Source organism: Mustela lutreola, chromosome 5 (assembly GCF_030435805.1).
Source record: "Mustela lutreola isolate mMusLut2 chromosome 5, mMusLut2.pri, whole genome shotgun sequence".
NCBI lineage: Eukaryota > Metazoa > Chordata > Mammalia > Carnivora > Mustelidae > Mustela > Mustela lutreola.
The window spans coordinates 41,926,684-41,948,325 of record NC_081294.1 but is presented as its reverse complement, the minus strand read 5'-3'; the positions used below and the strand labels follow the sequence as shown (position 1 = coordinate 41,948,325).

General features: G+C 44.3%; 1 protein-coding gene across 2 annotated transcripts in view; it reads right to left on the bottom strand.

Annotated features, from left to right (window-relative positions):
• HMGXB3 (HMG-box containing 3) overlaps positions 1-21,642 on the bottom strand; it is a 45,328-nt gene that overhangs the window by 2,336 nt on the left and 21,350 nt on the right. For both annotated transcript variants that reach the window (XM_059174016.1, XM_059174017.1), the window contains 12 exons: positions 21,035-21,210; positions 20,795-20,892; positions 18,218-18,316; positions 16,993-17,142; positions 13,298-13,599; positions 12,674-12,801; positions 8,035-8,166; positions 6,963-7,147; positions 3,709-3,928; positions 2,880-3,013; positions 1,881-1,997; positions 12-221 (listed from right to left, as the gene is read on the bottom strand). In XM_059174016.1, coding sequence (XP_059029999.1) covers positions 12-221; positions 1,881-1,997; positions 2,880-3,013; positions 3,709-3,928; positions 6,963-7,147; positions 8,035-8,166; positions 12,674-12,801; positions 13,298-13,599; positions 16,993-17,142; positions 18,218-18,316; positions 20,795-20,892; positions 21,035-21,210 — 1,951 coding nt within the window. The remainder of the gene's footprint in view (positions 1-11; positions 222-1,880; positions 1,998-2,879; positions 3,014-3,708; positions 3,929-6,962; positions 7,148-8,034; positions 8,167-12,673; positions 12,802-13,297; positions 13,600-16,992; positions 17,143-18,217; positions 18,317-20,794; positions 20,893-21,034; positions 21,211-21,642) is intronic.

The following is a 21,642-nucleotide window of genomic DNA, read 5'->3' as shown; positions in this document are numbered from 1 at the left end:
AAGGGACTCACCACAGGTGGCTCTGTGGGGCTAGAGAAACAGCCCTGGTTCCTCCCCCACATCTGGTTGGTCAGCTCTGGGTAGCAGAGGTCAGCACACAGGGCCACTGGTGTGGCCATGTCTACCACATAGACAGGTGGCCAATGACGAGAAGAGACCAGCAGATCCACATGGTCGCGGGCACTCTCGCCCCGCACAAGATACTTGGAGCCACAGATCACCTGAGCAGGAAGAAGAAAGTCACAGCAAAGGGTGAAGCAGCACACAGAGTTGAGTCTTCTTCCCACGAAAATGAAAAATCAGGTTTCATGACTAACACCACAGCCATCCTTCCAGAGCCCATCACGTTCTGCTTCCCATTTCTGTCCCCAAATGAAGTCGCCAGCTCATCCGTGACTTCCTGAGAGAACATGGCTGGGAGTCTTTGACTGAGGCTGAGAGGCCCCCATGAGCATCTACTCCAAACCCCACCCTCCACACTGCCATACCAAGCACCCTCTAGTCCAGGGGCTCCAATTCCCAGCCCCACAGCACTGGTAGCTACAGCTGGTTAGAGATGGAGATTCCTGGGCCCCACCCCAAACCCAAGGCACTAGACTCTGGGGGTGGGGCATTCTGAACAGCTCTATTTTGGGCAGCTCCCCACCAGACCTAGATATACTGTGCAGATGGGAACCTCATGGGAACCTCAACGTAGACTAGTAAATACCTGCACTGACAGTGCTCCCAGGCGCCACTTTGTGGCTGGAGAGGCAGAGCTCCGTGTATAGTGGGAAATCCTGCATCAGCCGCCTCCTCCCTACCTTCACCCCCACCAGCCGTAGCTATCACCTCCTAGTAAGACTGCTTGCTCATCACAGCCTGGAGGCTCTGTAACTCTCACAGCCCTTATGGTCAAGTGCTTCTCACAAAAGGGTCCCCAGTCATATGAACACAGTCCTCTGAACAGGCTCTGTTCTGCTAGGGCAAAGGCATCCAGTCTGTCCCTCAAACGCAGCTTTGGTTGAAGAAGTTGAGAACTGGATTCTCTTTCGACAGCCAGTCGACCCGCCCACTCTCACACCTGAGAGAACTGAAGTTTCTGCTAGCAATCCCTCCCCCAGTTAGTACCCGTTCAGGGGGTTATCAACCCCAGTATCTTCCTGGGCCTGCTTTGTCATCTAGTGCTCAGTCTTCCCAGTGCTATCCCAGTGCCTACCCTGTCCACGCTCCACATGAAGGTGAAGGTGCTCTCCTTAAACCAAAATCAGAACTACATGCTCCCCAATTCCCACTCAGAACTGTCCAGTAGGCCACTCAGCATTCTCAGAGGGAAACCTAGACCACTACTGTGGCCTACAAAGCTCTACATGGTCTGCTCTCTGGTCCTCTGGAAGGTCCCAACCTTCCTCCTCTGGGCTCACCAGGCTTCCCCACTCAGGACTTAGTGGTCAGTCTTCTCTCTGCTGGAACATTCTTTCCAAAACTCATTACTGGGCTCAGCCTTCCCTAGCTACCCCAGACAGCAGGTCTCTCTCAGTCGCTTTCTATCTCAGGGCTTTGTCTAGTTCCTTTAGAGCTTGCTCCCTAAGCCATGATGACTCTATCTCCCCCTTAACATGAGGTCAACTAGAGAAGAATGAATCTTCACTGCTCACCTCTGTACCCTCAACAGCTGACGCAGGGCCAGGATGTGAAAGGGTGCTTAATATTCATTGGTGATGACGCAGGTTCCCTTCCTAGTCCAAAGGGTGGCACCTGACCCATAAGAAGCTACCCCACAGGCTGCCCAGTGACCTAAGTGCCGGATCCCACAGAATGAGCTGGATCAACCACATTCTCTGTGTGGGCAATCTGACATGGACAAATTCAGCCCAAGCTCCTCCTTACTACCCCCTTACCTGATGGGGGCACACCTTGTAGATTTTACCCCCTGTGAGATGAGATGGGGGCTGTCTAGTTCTGGTTCCATTCTGTACAGATTCATAGAGGGCCAACAAGGAGAAGCAGAGCTGTTCCTGAAGCAGGACAAGATTAAATACAAAGCAGTAAATGGTAAGGGACCAGGCCTAGTGTGCAGCACCAAACGCTCACTTCAACACCCAAAGCAAAAGAAGAAACTGTCAAGGCCAGTGTGTGCCTTGGCGCCTCACTAGCTTAACGTCCTCTAGGTACAGATGGCGATTTTGAGGACCTGAGAGGACCAGGTAGGTCCCAGGGAGAGGCAGCCAGAGCTATCAAGGTGTTATCTTGAGCCTAGCGGATCTTCCTACTTCTCACAGGGAAGCGGATGCTTCAAAGAGAAGCTAATATTTGAGTCTAAACTTGAAGAAAGCATGAAATTTCAGCAGGACTTTAGTATGAAGTGAATAATGTATGGATAACACTCCCCCCACCCCCGATAGAACGATGCTCATTCTCTAAGTGCCTGGAGAGGAGATAAACACCTGAGAGATAATAATAATGTATGGATAACACTCCCCCCACCCCCGATAGAACGATGCTCATTCTCTAAGTGCCTGGAGAGGAGATAAACCACGCACTGCAAAGTGCCTTCCTTACAACATCGTCAGGTCAGTAGTTTGGTTATTTCCAATTTGTGAACCAGGAAAATGAGGCTGAGATGAAAGGTAGCTTAGAAAGGTCATGCCCAGTCAGTGTGGGAGCCAGGACATGACCCCCGAGTCTGGACCAATGACCTTTGCCAGAGGAACTGACTGGAGGGGAAGGACTCGCATAGCTATGGTGACCTGGCTGTGAACGATCTACCGTGCCCCTGACTGCTAGCACCCTGTGTCCAAAACAGGTACTTGTCACAGGTGGCTCCTCTCCTCACCCAGAAAGCAGGCAACCAGCCTGCTCCCTAAGTCCCTCTCTGCCCTGCCGCCCCCACCACTCACCTTGGAGTCTTCTGTCCCAAAGGGGATGCCACACTGCGTCAACAGGTGCCGCAGCTCCTCCTCACCGTAGGAGCCAATGTCCTCAAGCTTGCAGGCGCCCTCGTGAAGCAGCCTCACCAGGGTACTGCCATGGCCTGCAAGAGACGACCTTACTGAAGGGAGGGCACTGCCACCAGACAGTACAACACGGGGAGCCTGTTATGTGTGAGGATGAGGACCCGGGATGAGGCCCAAGTCCAGGAAGTGGCGCAAGCAGGCTCTACCCTGAGCACTGCCCTACATGCTGAGGGTGGTGGACCAAGGCAGATCTTCTAACTTCTGCAGATATACGAAGTCTCTCAGAACTGGCTTTCTGCCCCCTGAATGTCTAGGGAGAGATCTAGCAGAGTGCCCTTGCAAAGGACCTCAAAATGGATAAGCTTTTACTCTTTTGAGGTTTTTCAGAACCAAGCTCTCAGAGGCTTGCCACAAGGGCAGCAACATGATGAGAAGGAGGTCTCATTCCAAAAACACTCTCTTTACACTGTATTCCTGAACCTGCACAAGCAACGGTGAGCTAGGTGGGAGTCTTAACAAAAACCAATTTCTGGGCCTTGAAACAGCAAGTATGAGACGGGCCCTCAGCATCTAATGTTAGGAAGCACTGTGTGAGAACCAATGGATCACAACATATTAAATATTTATAAAGTCAGCTCAGTGGGTCGATATCTCACCTCTCCATGAGCCTATCCCCACCCCGCTCTGCCACTGGTACTGTCTAGCCATGGAAATGTTCCCGAGTCTGGACTGGGCTGTCTCCTGATCCAAGTCAGCCACCAGGTGCTCTTACCAGGTACTGGCTGCACATCCAGGTTTTTGTCCTTCTCAGTGTTGACGACCACAGCTCCTCTCATGAGTGGTGGGAAGAAGGGGGCAATAACAGAAGCATCAAACTTGGTGATAGGGATGCTGGCAGGGAAGGCCACCTGCTCAATCACCTCGGTCTCCATCGTGGCCCAAAAGTCCTCCACGTTTACCTCACTAGGGCCCAAGAACTCAGGCCAGGTGAACTAAAAGGTCAGGATAAAAAAAGATCAAACTGTAGGCACCACCAACTACTAGCAACACAAGAGCTCCCCTTCTTGATCCACTTGGGAACAACAAGGTGGGGGTTGGTGTCAGACAGCCATGCACTGTCAGGGCACCCGGCCCCAATGCTGACATCTTAGTACGTACCTACCTTTGGCCACATTCCCCTCCCCCATACCACAGCTGTCCCCAATACCTGAACAGCCCTTAGTCCCTTCTGCACCTGCCTTTGTTCAAGCTCTTTCCTTGAGCCTCCAGGAAAGGGGAGCTACTGTAGCCGAAATCTGTCACGTGTCGGGACACTGTCTGATTAACTACTGCACAAGTCTGGGGGGCTGTATGAGGTAAGACCACTGCAGTAAGGGGCAGAATAAGAATGGGAACGAAAGTCTAGTTCCAAAGCCCAAGTCGTGTGTCCCCACCAGTTTGTATGATGCCAGTGCATGCTATGAGTACACAGCATGAAACGCCCACCACACTTCACAGCTACTGAGCCCACTCTCTCCACAAAACAAAGGGACAAGGAATGCCAACTGAGTGTGATATGCTGTCTTTAGTCTAGAGGGTCCTCCTCTATATAGTCCCTGAGGGGAGAGGCCACCAAACTGTCTCCTCCTGAACAACTTGAGTTTCGTTCAGTAACTATTTCCTCTCACTGACCTCAGAACACCCTCTACCTGCTTCTCTGCCCATGCACCACACCACTCTGCACATGCACAAGGGAGAAAATGAATTAGATTCGATCTCTCAGAAGATATACCCAGTATCGTAGAAGAGGAGAAACAGGCACACCAAGAGTGAAGGGACTTCTACTCCATTCTGTGAGTAAGAGCCTTGATCAGACAAGGCAGATGTCAGGCAGAACTAGGAGATGTGAGCTTTTGCAGGGGGGTGGGCCTCTCTTCACTTCTGAAAACCAAATGGTCTCTGCAGCTAGATGTGTTTTTCAGTCTAGCATTAAGCACAGTGTAAGAACCCAGCATAGGTGGTAACGTGCTCAACGAGATTCTAGCTGGGTCACTGCTAACAATGCCATTAGGGGTGTCTGGGTGGCTCAGCTGGTTAAGCGCCTGCATTCAGCTCAGGTCATGATCCCAGAGTCTCGGGATGAAGTCCTGCACTGGGCTCTCTGCTCAGTGGGTAGTCTGCTTTTCCTTCTCTCTTTGCCTCCCTCTGCCTGCCACTCTGCCTGCCTGTGCTACCCCTCCCTTTGTCAAATAAAGAAATAAAATCTTAACAAAAACAAAAAACAAAAACCACCACCATTACATTACCATCAGACAAGGATATCTGAATGAGTGTAGAAATAGCCTCTTGGTGAGATAACACACAAAAGCAAAATTATTATCGGTCATTTTATCTACAAAGAACATTTAGAAGACTCCAGAAAGCATTATACTTACTTTCATGTATCTTGTTATGCAACATCATCCTTTCAAATGGGGTATGTGATCAAAATGTATACTTTTTTTAAAATTGGGAAGAAAAGGAGATATATGTATTAAATCCCTCACAGGATCAGCTGGCCATGCCAAAATGCACCCAGGCTTTTCTCTCAAGGGCCCGCACCACCCCTGGTGGTGAACAGTTGAGCTGCAGGTCCAGTGCCTAAAGGGAAAGTTCATGTTCCAGTCCTCTCTGTCTCTGTGCTGGAGTTCAGGGTTGGAAAGCTCACCCCACTCCCCATGTTATTACTAGCATACCCATGGGGCACTCCATAGCTATGCACACAGACCACACTTCTCAGCATGACCATGGGACAGAGTTCAGCAATCTATGTGATTTTTTTTAAAAACACTGTGTACCAGGTCAAGAAAGATTCTTACTCTTCTCAGTTTACTAGGAGTTTTATCATAAATAGGTGTTGAATGATAATGAAACCCTCTTCTACAACTATTAAATAATTATACAGGTTTTCTTCTTCTAAACTATACAGGAGCAAATTACATTAGTATATTTTCAAGCACTCTTGCTTTCCTGGGTTAAGCCTGTCATTATGGGTTACTTCCTTCACTGTTATAGATGATTAGCTATTATCTTATTCAGCACTATGGCATCTACAGTCAAGAATACAATCAGCTCCAATTTGTTCTCTTATATTAAATGTCTGGCTTTATTTCCAAAGTTATCTGGCCTTATACAATGAGGTGAGGAAATTTATCTGCTTTTGCCAGTCTTTTATGATCAGGATCATGTATTTCTTGGCTGTTAGAATTAATGTCTGAGGCCATATGAATTTGGTATTATCTTCATGTGAACACTTTTTTAGTTAAGAACCAAGTCACAGATTAGGTGTCTCTTTTCCATAAAACCCACCCTTGGATCTCCAGCTCACTGGCTTTAAGTCCTGAAAGTGGCCCACATGCCCCCATGGAGAGTATGGCTGCCCGCAGCCTCTTGAACCTCGCAAGTCCTACCACTCCCTCCGCTACTCCTATGGCTCCAGCTTCACTGGCCTTCTTGTTGTTCCTCGACCATGCACAGTAAGCCCACTTCAGACTCTGTCTTGCTGCTCTCTCTGCCAATATTCCTCCCCTGAACGCTTTGTGGGCTTCAGATCTCCCCTCAAATGCCACCATATCAGGGAGGCCTCCCCCTATCCTCTAGATAGTCTCTGTCTCTCCACCACACTGTTCTCTCCTTACCTGCTTTACTCTTACTATGCTACTTTTAATTACTACATACTGCCTATACAATAGACATTAATATAACATATGCAATTATTAATAATGTTTATTTCCTATCTTCTTACACCAGAATTTGAGCCCCATGAACACAGAAACTTAATGGGTTTTTAACTGCCCTGTCTCAAGTGTCTAGAAAATGCACCTGGTTCACATTTAATGAATTCATTGGAAAGTAACAAATGCTTCTATTTCCATCCAGCCTTCCTTAGATGAAAAAGCCACTCATCTCCCCCAGGCAGGAATGGAGCCATCTGCTCCTGGAGCAGCTTGCAGGAACGTGGCTGCCGAAGTGTGAGGACAGTTCTAGAGGTGGCCAGGAGGCACTTACTTCCACACTCTTCAGTGCCAACACATTTTCTTCATTCCTCTGGGCCATTTCCACTTTGGGGGCCACACCACAGATGCCACAGATCATGTCATTGTAGTCTCGGACAGTGAGGCATTCGAAAGCCCAATAGCCATTGCACAGCAGCTCCTGCAGCTGGGTCAGCTCCTCTGAGGTCAGAGTCTTCTCTGCAAGGAGGGCAAGAGCTCTGAGAAGGTCACAAAAAAGACCCTGAGGCCACTGGGGATGAGCCAGTGGCCAGCAAGAATAGCAACTCTACAAGATTCCTGCCCAAAGGACACCCAAGAGTACTAACCACCCTAAAGATCAAGTACCCTGGCCTTCAAAGGTGCAGATGGCAACCCCAAAGGGCAATTTCAAACAGAATTATTAAAACTGCCTTGTGCTAGCAACCTACTAGGCACCAGACCATGTGCTGACAGCTTCAAATACATTATTTCATTTAATTCTCACGTCTTTATGAAACAGGAGATATACTCACCCTCATTTTAGAAACTGAGACATAGGATAACTGCTCAAATATCATGCTGCCACTAACTGGCAGATCCAAGACTCAAACACAGGCCTCTCTAACCCTAGAACTTTGCCCTACTCCTTCTGACCTCATAGCAGGCAAAGCTGCAAGTGAACTGAGGTCTACAAGGATAGGAAGGGGAAAGCATCAAAAGAAAGAAGGAAAGAAAAGAGAAAAATCATTTCTAATATTAAGGAGGGTGACCCCCACCTTCAGGTCTCAATGAGCCTCAGGTCTGGTAGCAGACCTCCAGAAGCTGTGTATTCAGAATGGGTACAATTAACATGCAGGGAAGCCAACTCTACCAATCATCAAAGGATCAACTTCTAAAGAGTCAGCTTAATTTTGTGCTGAGGGCCACCGGGTGGATGGAAAGACTCACGCTCTTAGCATTTATAAAATTCAGAAAGAGCAATGTATCAGGAAGTCAAGAATGTCTCCTTTTCAAACTACCAGATTTTTCTCTCTTTGGACAAGCAGCGCTGAAAATTCCCAGGAAACTCAGGACTAGTATGGGAAAGGGAAGAAGCCAAGCTGTACCTGTCTGCTCCTGCACCGACTTCAGAACAGCGCTGATGGACACTCTGGGGTCCTCTCCCAGCTTGATCTGGTTCCGGACTGCAAAAAGCAAGTCCAGGCTCACTAGTAGCTTGTTTCCCACATTAAAGAGACCTGCAAAGTTAAAAAGAGGCAACAGATAAACTCTATAAAACATCCACAATGGAAAAAAATTAGAAACAAACTAAATATCCAGCAATAGGGGAATAATTAAATTAATAATGGTACACCTAAAATGGAAAATTATGCCTCATTAAAAAAAGAATAACATAGACTTAAATGCTCTGGCATGGAGCTGTCCATAATACAATGTTAAATGAAAAAGCAAGCAGTGAAATCCATACAGAAATTTTTTAATTAAAAAAACAAAAACAAAAGCCTCCATACCACCCAGCTCAGCCCTCATGACCACTGGACCCCACTTTCCTCTACTTTTCAACAACTGCACCATGGGTAAAGGCCAGGAACACCTTCTAGCCCAAGGATGTAACAATAGCTATCAATATCCCTCTAGCCAAATCCGGGTATAGAGGACTCAGAAGGATTTAAATGCAGTCAATTTAAGACAAATAGAAGTGATTTTATATTTGCAGGAAGTATAATGCACAAATGTGCACAAAATCAAGCTCTGGAATATGTGTTTCCATAAAGGAAGAGTACAGAGGAATGGGCAAGACCTTTCTGAGCATAATACCATATGCTGAAACCATAACGGAAAAGACCTAATATGATTACATAAAAATTAAAAGAAAAACAAAAGACAGACAACCTCCCCCTGCAAAAAAAAAAAAAAAATCCTTTGTGTCCAGAAAAAAAAAAAAGAATGACAAGCAAATTAAGAGACTACTGAGAAACTGCGTAAGAACTTGGTCAATATTCCAGTGAAGAATGGAAATGTTCACAAAATTCACAGAAGAGATTAAAAGACAAAACAAACAAACAAACAAACAAACATACAATCCTCCTAGTAATCAAAGAAATGCAACAAATTAAGAAATGATACATTAGTTTTTACCTACCAAATTGGCAAGCTTTAAAATATTGTAATAATGATCTACAAAAAGTTCCTTAAGTTGGTAAGTTTAGCATGGTCACTGGATAAAAATTCAATGGACTAAGTTTTGTCTACCCAAATGTGTTTCTACACTAACACTGAAGTTAGAAATTGAACCACATCGTTTACCATTGAAAAAACTGAAATAACTTAGGTATAAATCTAACAATATGTGCAGGATCTATATGCTGAAAACTACAAAACACTGATAAGAAAATAAACTCTAATAAAATAGAAAGATGGACAGATTTAGGGATTAGAAGACTCAGTATTTCCAAGCATGTCAAGCTTTCACAAATTGGTCTATAGATTCAACATATTCCCTATTAAAATTGTAACAGGATTCTGCAAATACTAAGAAGCTGATTTTTAAATTTATATGGAAATGGAAAGAACTAAAATAGCCAAAACAATTCAGGAAAACAATTCAGGAAGAACAAGGCTGAAGGACTCACACTAACTGATTCTAAGACTATATCCAGACTATAGTAACAAGACCAGTGTGGTACTGGCAAAAGAATGGACAACATAAACCAATGGGACAGCACAGACCACAGAAATAAGACACACACATATGATCAACTGTTTTTCAACAAAGGAACCAAAGCAAGTCAATGGAAGAAAAGACTACCTTCAAATAAATGGTGGTACAAGTGGATGTCCATATGCAGAAGAAGAAAAGAAAGAACTCAATCTGGGCCTCCCACTCTATGTAACAATACAAAATGAACCACAGATCTAAATGTAAGTCATAAAATCTTAAAACAACTAGGAAAAAAATACAAAATACTGATGATCTTCACCGAGGGAGACAGACCTTACAGAGACTATCAAAAGCATAATCCCTAAAAGAAACAACGGATGAAGTAGTCTTTGTCGTGACTAAGAACTTCTGCTCTGTGGAAGATTCCACTGAAAGAATGACGTCAAGCCACAGACCATAAGAAAACATTTAAATCACTTATCTGACAAAAGACTTGCGGATCCAGAATATATAAAGAATTCTCAAAAAACAAAAACAAAAACAAAACCCCCCCCACATAATTCTCAAAATTCAATAGTTCAACAGGCCAAATATGAAACAGATTCTTCACCAGAGATGACACATGGCTAGCAAATAAACCCATGAAATGATACTCAATATCATCGAGGAAATACAAATCAGAAGCACAATGAGGTACCACTTCATAAAACCATCAGAATGGCTACGAAAAAGAAGAACCAAAAAAATAGTACCAAGTGCTCACAAATGGAGCAAATCAAAACTCTCACTCACTGCTGGAAGTAATAGTGGGATGGGACAAACATTCAGATAAACAGTTTGACAACTTTTAAAAAATTAAACATATACTTAGCATATAGCCCAACAATTTGACTCCTAGGTATTCACCCAAGAGAAATGAAAGTTTGTGTTCACACAAAAGCCTTTATGTGAATGTTCATAGCAGCTCTATTCCTAAGTGTCAAAATCTGGTAACAAGGGGCACCTGGGTGTCTCAGTGGGCTAAAGCCTCTGCCTTCGGCTCAGGTCATGATCCAGGGTCCTGGGATCGAGCCCCGCAACGGGCTCTGTGCTCAGCAGGGAACCTGCTTCCTCCTCTCTCTCTGCCTGCCTCTCTCTGCCTACTTGTATCTCTGTCAAATAAATAAATAATATCTTTAAAAAAAAAAAAATCTGATAACAACACATAAGCCCTTCAACAAGTGAACAGACATGTAAACTGTGGTACTCCACGCAATGGAAACTACTCAATGTGAAGAAGGAACAAACTACTAATACATGCAACAGTATGGATTTTTTTTTTTTTTAAGAGAGAGAGAGAGAGAGCATGTGAGTGGGAGGAGGTGCAGGGAGAGAGGCAGAATGCCAAGCGGACTCCACGATGAACAAAGAGCCTGACGCCAGGCTTAATCCCAGGAACTCGATATCAAGACCCGAGCTGAAACCAAGAACTGTATGCTCAACTGACTGAGCCACCCAGGTGTCAACATGGATGACTTTCAAAGGCATGACGTTTAATGAATGAAGCCAGACTCACTTAAAATGCTGCATATACTGTGTATCAACTCTACTTAAATTTTAAAAAATTTGTAATTAAAAAAAAAATTTTTAAATGCTACATACTGTGGTTAAGTGACATATTGGAAAGATGGAGTAAAGAGAAATGAAGAACATCATCAGATGGTGGCTAGAGGCTAGAGGTGTAGGGTGGGTTTGAGTACAAGGCACACTACAGGAGAAAGACTGTGGGCAATGGAACTGTTCTATTGGCTGTAGTGGCAGTCACACATCTTGGTGCATTTTCAGAACTCAAGTAAAATGTCAAACAACAAGGTAAATTTTGCTGTATGTAAATTTAAAAGGGAAAGTAAAACTTAAAATATATATATATGTGTATATATATACATACATACATATATATACACACGTGTATGTGTGTATATATATATATATATAAACCTAGGTACTACTGGCCCAGACCGACTACAGGGATATAGCATTCTCATTAACTGCTGGCTAGAGCAAAAAGTACGACAGATTCAACTGGGCAACACAAGACAAGACATTAAGAGCATAAATTCAAAACAAGGCACCATAAGGTTCTAAAGATAAAGAGAATAACAAACATTCCTTAATCTTCAGCACTCAATTCTACATGTGAAGTTCAAGATCCAAATTCTAACACTGTTGGCACATGGTGAATGCTCCGTGGTGTCTGACGCTGATGAATGTAAAGGGGGAATGGGTGAACACGCAGCAATTCCATGTGTAGCACTCGCCCAAAAGAAATAATGAAAGCTTGTACACCGTAAGTTAATTATAAAGAGATTCTAAAATGGAGTCCCACACACCCCTTAAAAATGGTCACATGTTTCTCCACTTGCTGGCAAGGGAAGATGCCCATGAGACACTACTAAACTTAAAAAAGAATATTCCAGGGGCACCTGGGTGGCTCAGATGGTTAAGTGTCTGCCTTCAGCTCAGGTCATGTTCCCCAGGGCCTGGGATCGAGCCCCATGTCAGGCTCCCAGCTCAGCAGAAGTCTGTTTCTCCCTCTCCCTCTGACTCTTCCCCTGCTTGTGCTCTCTCTCTCCCTCAAATGAATAAATAAAATCTTAAAAAACAAACAAAACCAAATACTCTAATAACACCCAGCACAATCCCACTTTTGTTGAAAGAAAAACTATATACCCCTCACTCTCCTACTTCCTTATATTCTGTGAAGATGAAGACCACACCTGAAAGATTCAAGAGCATAATATGAAGTGTTTGTCTCATGGCAGCACGATTACTACTGATTTTAGTTTCTTCTTTATACTTGTCAGCATGTTCCATTTTTTCCACAAATAGGATCTATTCTTTACGAATGAACTTTGTTTCAAGAGTCCCAACACTTGAGAGAGAACATCGTCTTCTGGGGCTGAGATATCCAGGAGGAAAAACTGCCTCTCTTTGAAGCTCCATCTGAGAGAAGGTCCAGTGCTCAAAGGCACAGAGGTCTGACCCACAGAAGCTGCTCCGAAGCCTGCTTTGGGGGTGTCTGCGGGAAGAAGAATGACACCCACCTGTATAGATGTCCATGAAACTGTGCAGGGCCAGACAATGAGGATTCAGACACATCTTCACCTGTGCAGTCACCACCTGCAGCCGGCTGGCTGTCAGCAGCCAGCACTCCTGGGGCCCAGCCAGGGAGCTAGTACCAAAACATCACCAACAGAAAAAAAAAAAAGAAAGAAAAAGAAGGGAAATCAACTTAATGCAGTTCCAAGGCTCAGTGATCAATGGCAAAATTCTCAAGACTAATGAAACAGGCAGATGAAGGTGCTAGGGCTTGTGTCCCAGGGTTTTCTAGGAGGGTGTTCCCATTCTGTTGGAATGAGTTAATGTAACTCTGAATTTATTACCCAATTTAACCAATCCCCTTGAACTTCCAAATCCAAGCATTATGCTGGCCAGTCCAGATGTAAACAGAATCCTACCTTAGTGGCCATACTTTCAGACATTTTTCAATAGAAATAATATACAATTACTAATTATTTTACTTTAGCAATTCAAAAGCAAAGGAAACCTAAGAGAAGCAGAGAATAACACCTTCAAAGGCTGTAACTTTATAGTCTGAAGAAAGAGGCAATACGGGCCGAGAAAGACAGGGCAGCTGGGGACAGGGCAAATCTGAAAGGGGTGCTTACTTTTGTCCCCCTTTGAATAATGGGCTGCTACAGAGTAGGCACTGCGTGGACGGAGACTCATAATAATTCGACCAAGAGGTTTGCTCGATGGTGACTGTCTCTTCACTCACGTTGGACAGAATGAGTCGAGAGCTGTTGAGCTCGTGAATCAGGGCGAAGACCTCGGCCAGCTCTGACTCGTTCTCAGGAATCTGCAGGACTTTGCGCAGCAGCTGCAGCGTGGACTGGCGCTGGATCTCCCTCTGGGCCAGGCTCAGCGGCTCTGTGGCACTCAGCACATCTGGGAGAGGTGAGCTGACCTCCTGGGAAGAAAGCGGACTGAAGGATCAGCCAGCACCCAGGGTACCACAAGCCTCAGGCTAAAACATGGGAGAGGCTGCAAGTGACAGAGGCATGGGCCCAGCCATGGTGGAGAGGGGAAACCTTGGCTTTGAACCAGCTCACTTAGTAACTCGCTGTGTGACTCAGGGGAGCTGCTTTCTCTCTCTGGTGTTAGATTCTCTCTCAGTGAAATGAGAGGATGATACACACTGCTTGGTAATAGTTGTAAGAGTCAGCTTCCATTCACCATAGATGGGGTTTGGAGAATAACACACCCAGGTCTCAATTCTGGACATGCCATGAAACACCTATAGATGTGTGAACCAAAGCAATTTACTTATCCTTCTGAGCCCAGTTTCCTTACCTATGAAATGAAGGATGAAATACTAGCAATATTCTAGAATTGTTGAACAGAGTCAATAAAATATTCCAAGTAAAGCACTTAGAACAATACTGGAGATGCAATGAAAGCTCTATGAACGGTAGTTTTGATATGTAAACAACTATCCGTACCGTTTCAAATATTTCTCTTTAACACTTTTATCGTCTGTGTACAAGGGAACTATATTAGACACCAGTCAGAGGCTTTCAGAAACAAGGTTCTGAAACGCTCATTAAAAACAGGTCCTGGGATGCCTGGGTGGCTCAGTGGTTTAAAGCCTCTGCCTTCGGGTCAGGTCATGATCCCAGGGTGCTGGGATCGAGTCCCACATCGGGCTCCTTGCTCAGCTGGGGGCCTGCTTCTCTCTCTGCCTCTGCCTGCTTGTGCGCTCTCTCTCTCTGACATATAAATAAAATCTAAAAACAAAACAAAACAAAAAAAAAACCCCAGGTCCTTTTCAGTGGAGGTTCCTCCCTAATCCTTTGTACAAATGCAGCAGGAATCACTCCCTCCTGCATGTCCCCAGAGTCCATTCTTTACTGCAGAATTCACTAACTCCCAGTTGGTGAGATTATTCCCCCATCTTTTACAAGTGTAAGGCCCTTCCTTGCTTATTTACAGATTCTCAATACCAGCATAAGGGCACACAAAAATGCTAATTCATATTTTACATGCTGTTTTGCAGATATAACATGCTAAATAACAAGAAGGAACTTTTGAGTAACTCTGCACACATGCAGCAACTCCTGTCTAATTATTTGTAAGTTTGGCTACCTTTCTCCCACACTAGACTGTGAGCTCCTCAAGGGACGGACCATGTCCTATTTATCTTTGTATCTCCAAAGACCTGACCTATAGTAGGTATTCAAGGTATGCTTGCTGAAAGAATGAATGAATGGCTGCAGAGAGTTGACTGACACTAGGAGTTGCCTTGGGAGATAGTGTGTTCCCAGTCGTGCCTATGTTGAACCATGGACTGGAAGAGCTGGCAGGAATACTATATCCTTTTTTCCTGAACAACAGATGAAAGATGGAAGGGAATGAAGACCATTCCTGTCCAGAAATTGTTAGTCTTACTTATACCCACCAAGGACAAGCTGCACAGGAAACATATGGCCACCAGGGGGCCCCAAAGAGCACTACACACAAAGATCCCTGGGTCTCTGACTACTGTTTCAGTTTAGTATATTTGAAAGGTTTAGTATATTTTCAGTTTAGTATATTTTAGTATACAGTTGAAAGGTGACAGAATGTCAGAAAGTAAGTGTCCCATGGGTAGGCAGCTATTATTCAAAGAGAGAAGAATATAAATTTCAAAGAGCAAGATTTGAAATCAATTGGCTCCAAGTCCCTAGACCATTCCTGGAAAATTAGGTCAACTCATTATCCTAAATCTAGGGAGCAACATCCATTTCCATACTGCAAACCACATCAACAACTACAATCAAACAGGAGAAAGGAATGTTTGAGCCTCCACCGATACAGAACATAGACCTGCCCTAAGAGACTGTGGTGTCACTGGGAGCTAAGAAGGAATCTAGACAGAATGTCATCGGGACGCCTGGGTGGCTCAGTTGGTTGGACGACTGCCTTCGGCTCAGGTCATGATCCTGGAGTCCCGGGATCGAGTCCCGCATCGGGCTCCCAGCTCCATGGAGAGTCTGCTTCTCTCTCTGACCTTCTCCTTGCTCATGCTCTCTCTCACTGTCTCTCTCTCAAATAAATAAATAAAATCTTTAAAAAAAAAAAAAAAAAGACAGAATGTCATCAACCCTAAGTGAAGAGCAGCACATTAAAGCACGGGCCTCAATGAGACCCTACGGCCTAAAAAACAAACTGCCTGGTTTAGCTTTAAAGATCTTCCACAATATGGCCCCAATGTGCCTTTCGTGCCTTATTTTCTGTACTTCTCCCTACATATCCTTCTCTTTCAGGTGATTGGAACACCCTCTTCTAGCTCCTTCCTCACTTCTGCCACTGCTTATCCTTGAGTATGGAATGCCTTCCCCTTCTATCCAAATCCTGCCCGCTTCCCAAAGTCAGCTTAGATCTGGAGTGGCCAGGCTCCATGTTGGATCCTGACCTATTCTGGATGCCATCCTCTTTTCTCCCAAGGCAGATCAAGAAGATCTGTCTTTTTTTTTTTTTTAAGATTTTATTTATTTGTCAGAGAGGGAGAGAGTGAGTGCGTGCACATGCAGGCAGAGTGGCAGGCAGAGGCGCAGAGAGAAGCAGGCTCCCCACCAAGCAAGGAGCCTGATGCAGAACTCGATCCCAGGACCCTGGGATCATGACCTGAGCTGAAGGCAATGGCTTAACTGACTGAGCCACCCAGGCATCCCAAGAAGATCTGTCTTCTGACCATCATCTCCTGCCTCAGGTGCTAGATCTTTCTACTCACTTAAAGAAATTCAAAAAACCTCTAAAGATACCCATTTTTCCTGGTTCTAATAAATAAAAAACAAGCCCTAAGGAGCCAAGTGGAATGTGTTTTACTATCCAAACAACTTGGTCCAACTTCAGAGAGATTTGCCAAGACTGCTAGAAGTAAAGCTTTGTATTGAGCCAAAAGCTCTGCAAGGAACCTAAGAAGCAGTGATCTCATCTATGAAGTCTAGGGCTGGCATTCTCTACTTACCAAGACAATATTTACAGGTCTTCCACCAGGTCTCAGATCTAAAAGAATGTAACCCTTCCATCCCGCTCCTTCCAAATTCTCTTTAAAGCCTCTGTTCCCATTCACCTTGGTGAATAACCTCTTGGTCCACTGGGCTAGATGGTTCTCGAAGATTAAGGTACCTACCCAGCCTTCTTGACTTAACAATGAAGACAAGGAAGCCCAGAGAAAAGGCAGCTAGGTTCAGAACTTAACAACTGGTTACAGTTCTGGTGTTCTAACTACTATCATGTATTAAGAAATTTTATTTCTACTAAAACAGGTGCACTAACAGCTCACAAAAGGCGATGGTATGTGTTTAGGGAAGGAACTCACGAGAGCCTTGGTGGTTTTCTCAGTTCGGTCTTTGGCAAGGTTAAAACCACAACTGGGACAAATCCGCGGTTTATGCCTGTTGGTGTAGACGTAGTTACAAGAGGGATTCTTGCACTTTCCCCTGCCTCTTGAAGTAGCCAGGCCCAAATCCTAAAAAAGCAAGACCAATATTCAGTTCTACAAAAGTTACACTTGGGCAGAGTCAAACACCAGGATGACCAGCTATCAGTCAATCAGAGATGGGAGTGACAACTGCAAAAGTACATGTAGAATAACTTCCAAAGAGCCTTGAAATAAGATCCCCAGAGTCACATATTTGCTTACTGGGATAATACATGCAGTGTTAAAAACAAAAGGTGGGTGGGGAGGGAAAACCTTGGTAGGAAATGCCAACTGAAACAAAGCTGCTTTACCAGAGCACTTCTCAAATGCTCTGACATACCACTACTAAATGTAACTGGTATTTTAAGAAGGAAAATACAGCTTTCTCAAGCATATCTGTGAAAAACACATCTGAGGTTAAAAGGTCCAAAGACTGCTGAATGCTAGAGCTGGACTAGATTTTCACCTCTAATTACTCTCCAAGAAATATCCGAGACTCAGCTGGCCCGTACTCTTAAAGATATCACCTGGGACGGGCACCTGGGTGGCTCAGTGAGTTGGGGCCTCTGCCTTTGGCTCAGGTCATGATCTCAGGGTCCTGGGATCGAGCCCCACATTGGGCTCTCTGCTCAGCAGGGAGCCTGCTTCTTCCCCTCTCTCTCTCTGCCTACTTATGATCTCTGTCTGTCAAATAAATAAATAAAATCTTTTTTTTTTTTTTTTAGATTTTATTTATTTATTTGACAGAGAGAGATCACAAGTAGGCAGAGAGAGAGAGAGGAGGAAGCAGGCTCCCCGCTGAGCAGAAAGCCCGACGCGGGACTCGATCCCAGGACCCCGAGATCACGACCCGAGCCGAAGGCAGCGGCCCAACCCACTGAGCCACCCAGGCGCCCCTAAATAAATAAAATCTTAAAAAAAAAAAAATATCACCTGGGAGAAACCCAGCTGATTCACTCAGCAGCTATTATTTTTATCAGTGATGGCCTCTTCAGAACCAATGATATACCCCTGACCCTACTACCACTCTGAACGACCACTCCCCACCACCCTCAGACTTTTACTCATCCTCTGCCAGAAAACCAGAACCATCTCTCCATGTCAACCCACTGGCTACACTTACCAGCGTTACAGTGCAGCTGTACTTGTATGGAGGAAACATATCAGGCTTGACCTCTACAACTTTCACCTGAGATGTCCTACTGGCCGGGCCATTTGGTAGCTGTGGATCAGAACAAATGATTTGGTGTTTTTCCTAAAACCTCAAACTGCTGAGATCCTGTGTCCTGAAACAGCTTGAGGAAATAGTTTCCCAAGGGAATGTACAGAGCTATGCTCCATGTAAGCCCTCTAGGATGCTAATCAGCATCAGCAGCCCACCAAAGGTTGAGTGTCACTTCCAAGTCCAGTGTGGCCATACTCTTCTGTGCAACTTCTAATACTGCATATTAGAAATACTGTGTATCAGATAGACAACTAATACCAAGTGAGAAAAGCTCATGATTATTATACATGCAAATATGTGGTTAAATGTTGGCACAGAAGTCTGAGAGATTACTCACGAAAATGTCACAGGGTGAGAGGAAAATCGTGACTGCTTCCCCATTTATCACCACTTACAAAATTTCCCAATTTTCGGGGCGCCTGGGTGGCTCAGTCGGTCAAGCATCTGCCTTCGGTTCAGGTCATGATCTCAGGGTCCTGAGATCAAGTGCCACATCAAGCTCCCTGCTGCTTTTCCCTCTCCCTCTGCTTTTCTCCCTGCTTGTGCTCTCTTCCACATACTCTCTCAAATAAATAAAATCTTAAAAAAAATTTTCCAATGTTCTATACGAAATGTAGATATTACTTACAAAACTGAAGAAGATGAAGACACCATTCTAAAGGTAATTATTCTATAAAACTGAATTTAAGTTGATATTTAGAATATAAAAGTTCATGTAATTTGACAGGCTTAAAACTAGCAAAAGGATTATGGCTTTTAACAAATAAGCCAATGCTGCCAGTCAAAAAGAAACTACTTACATGGATGACTGGGAGTTTACACAAGTAAAGGGAATCTCAGGGCTGGGAGTCTACAAAGCAGTGGAAGCTGACTAAATAACCAGCCTTCTATATCCAGAAATCAATCAATCTCTCTCTCTCTCTCACACACACACACACACACACACACACACACACACAGTGCTGACACCACATCCGGGTGACAAACACGTCAGCCTTCAAAGTAAAAGTCAGTTTATATTCTTTTGGGGGCAAATCTGGAGAAAGGGAAATTGCCCGGCAGAACACACGGTAAGGGATAAGCTAGCCTGATTTTCCTATTTCAATTTTGGTCTAACAGGGTTTTCAACTACAGAGGGATCGTGAAATTAATTTAATGAGTTGAAAGCAGCATTTTGCAAAATGAAAAATAGCAAAGTGACTGCATATAATAAAGGCATAAATAGCTTCCCTCTACTTCTTAAGTATACAGGTATGGATAAGTTTACTGGGCTGTGATGTAAAAATGTGCATGACCCAAAAAAAGATGTCTAGTAAAAAAAATGTTGATTTAGGGAATTCTGATCATAACTATTCTAGTCATATATGGAAAAAGAACTAAAACAAGCAAAAAACAAAACAAAACAAAAAATACCTAAGAGTAAATGTGCTTGAATACACTGAATTTTTGGCTTCTGGGAAGCCTCTAATAACCCTATCATTAAGTTTAAAGGATTATACTGGCTACAAACCACAATGTGAAGTAAGAGCCATGTTTTTGGTTTAAAAAAAAGAATAATATTAAAAAACACAAACACAGGAAAGGACTCAAAGGCTGAATGGGCGCAGACTGCCAGTAGTAGTTAGCTCTGGGTAGCAGGATTACAAAGGACTTTCTTTCTTTCTGCCTTACCTTTCTACAACAGTCATGCATTCATTTTTTCAAAAGAGGCTGAAGAAACAAGACAACTAAATGCAATTACCCAATCCTAGACTGAATCCTCTATTGGAGTGGAAAAATGCTATAAAGGACATAATTGGGTAAAACCGATGAAATGGGAATGCAAATGACAGACTGAAATATTGTATCAACGTGTCAGTAGCAGAATATCCTTATTCTTAGCAAATACACACTGAAGTATTAAGAAGCAAAAGGACATGTAACATCCCCTTAAATTACCTGTATTTTAGAAGCACACAGGAGCACAAATGACAAAGCAAAAGGGGCTATAATAGTAAGTGACTATGGGTAAAAAGTACACGGGTGCTCTTTGTACTATCTGTACTCTTGCAATGCAATTTGTTCACTAAGTTTCAAAATTATTTTTTTAAGATTTATTTAAGAGATAGAAGAAGAGTACAAGTGGTGGGGAGGGCAGACAGAGAGACAAACAGGCTCCCCACTGAGCAGGGAGCCAAAGGACTTGATCCCGAGACCCCGGGATCATTACCTGACCCAAAGGCAGATGCTTAACTGAGCCACCCAGGCACCCCTCAAAGTTATTTCTAAATTAAAAGTTTAAAAGCATGCATTCATTTTATAACAAGAAAAGAAATTTCACTAAAAATAAGTAACTCATCATGCTCAACTTCATTCCAGAGGTCTACCAGTATAAGAACAGGCTTTTTGCTTATGGCTTTGAGACACTAAACAGAAGTCCTATTCTCAGAGCAACAGGCCTCCTGGAAAGCCCCACCTCTGGAGAATGAGTCTTACCTTCACCTCGCTGGTGTTAGATGGCTGTTGGATCGGCTGGCCCAGCTGCTTCAGTGTGCTTGGCTTCAGGCCACAAGTCCTCACAGAGGAGGTTTTATCTGAGACAATCAGGAGCCAAACTGGTGACTTCAGTGCATTCAGAGTCTCCCTAAGTCTCTCATCTCCATTCTCAACAACTCCCACTCCTGTCCCCTTCCCATTGGACAGCTCCCCACTCCCAGGTTTGTCCCAGCCCCTTACCACTCAGGGGAAAGGCCTGCCTGGCCCTGGGCAGTCCCATGCTGTTGCCTCGGCCCATGTTAGATGGGGCTGGGAGAATTGCTCTCATGGGTCTTGCTGCAGCCAGTAATGAGGGCTTGCCCCGAGCTCTGCCTTTAAGCTCCGGGGCTCTGGTCCCAGGGGTGAGCAGGTCAACTCTGGGGGGAAAAAAAAAAAAAAAAAAACTAACAAGGCAGTAAATCTAAAAATTCCAGACCAAGGGGTGAAGAAAACCAAAATATAATCTCCAAATAACATTTGAGTAGAGGGACAGTATAATAAACTGTCAGGCTTTAGAGAGGTATTTCATGGGGTCATTATGAAGATAAAAAAGCACAGAAGAATGCCTACAATGCAGAACATCGACAGCTACTGTAGTCATACTATCTGATCTGCTTCTAATTAGTATTTCAAGTCGCTCAGTCTCCCACATGAGGGCAGCTAAGAGACCCTGCAGAACAAAGTCACATTTTCTTTGTAGCTCTGGTGCTGAGCATAGTCTACATCACAGAAGGCCTCAATACACATTTGCCAAGTGACTCACTTGCCCAAAACAAAAGGTCTAAACCGCATGGCTTCATTCTCTAAGG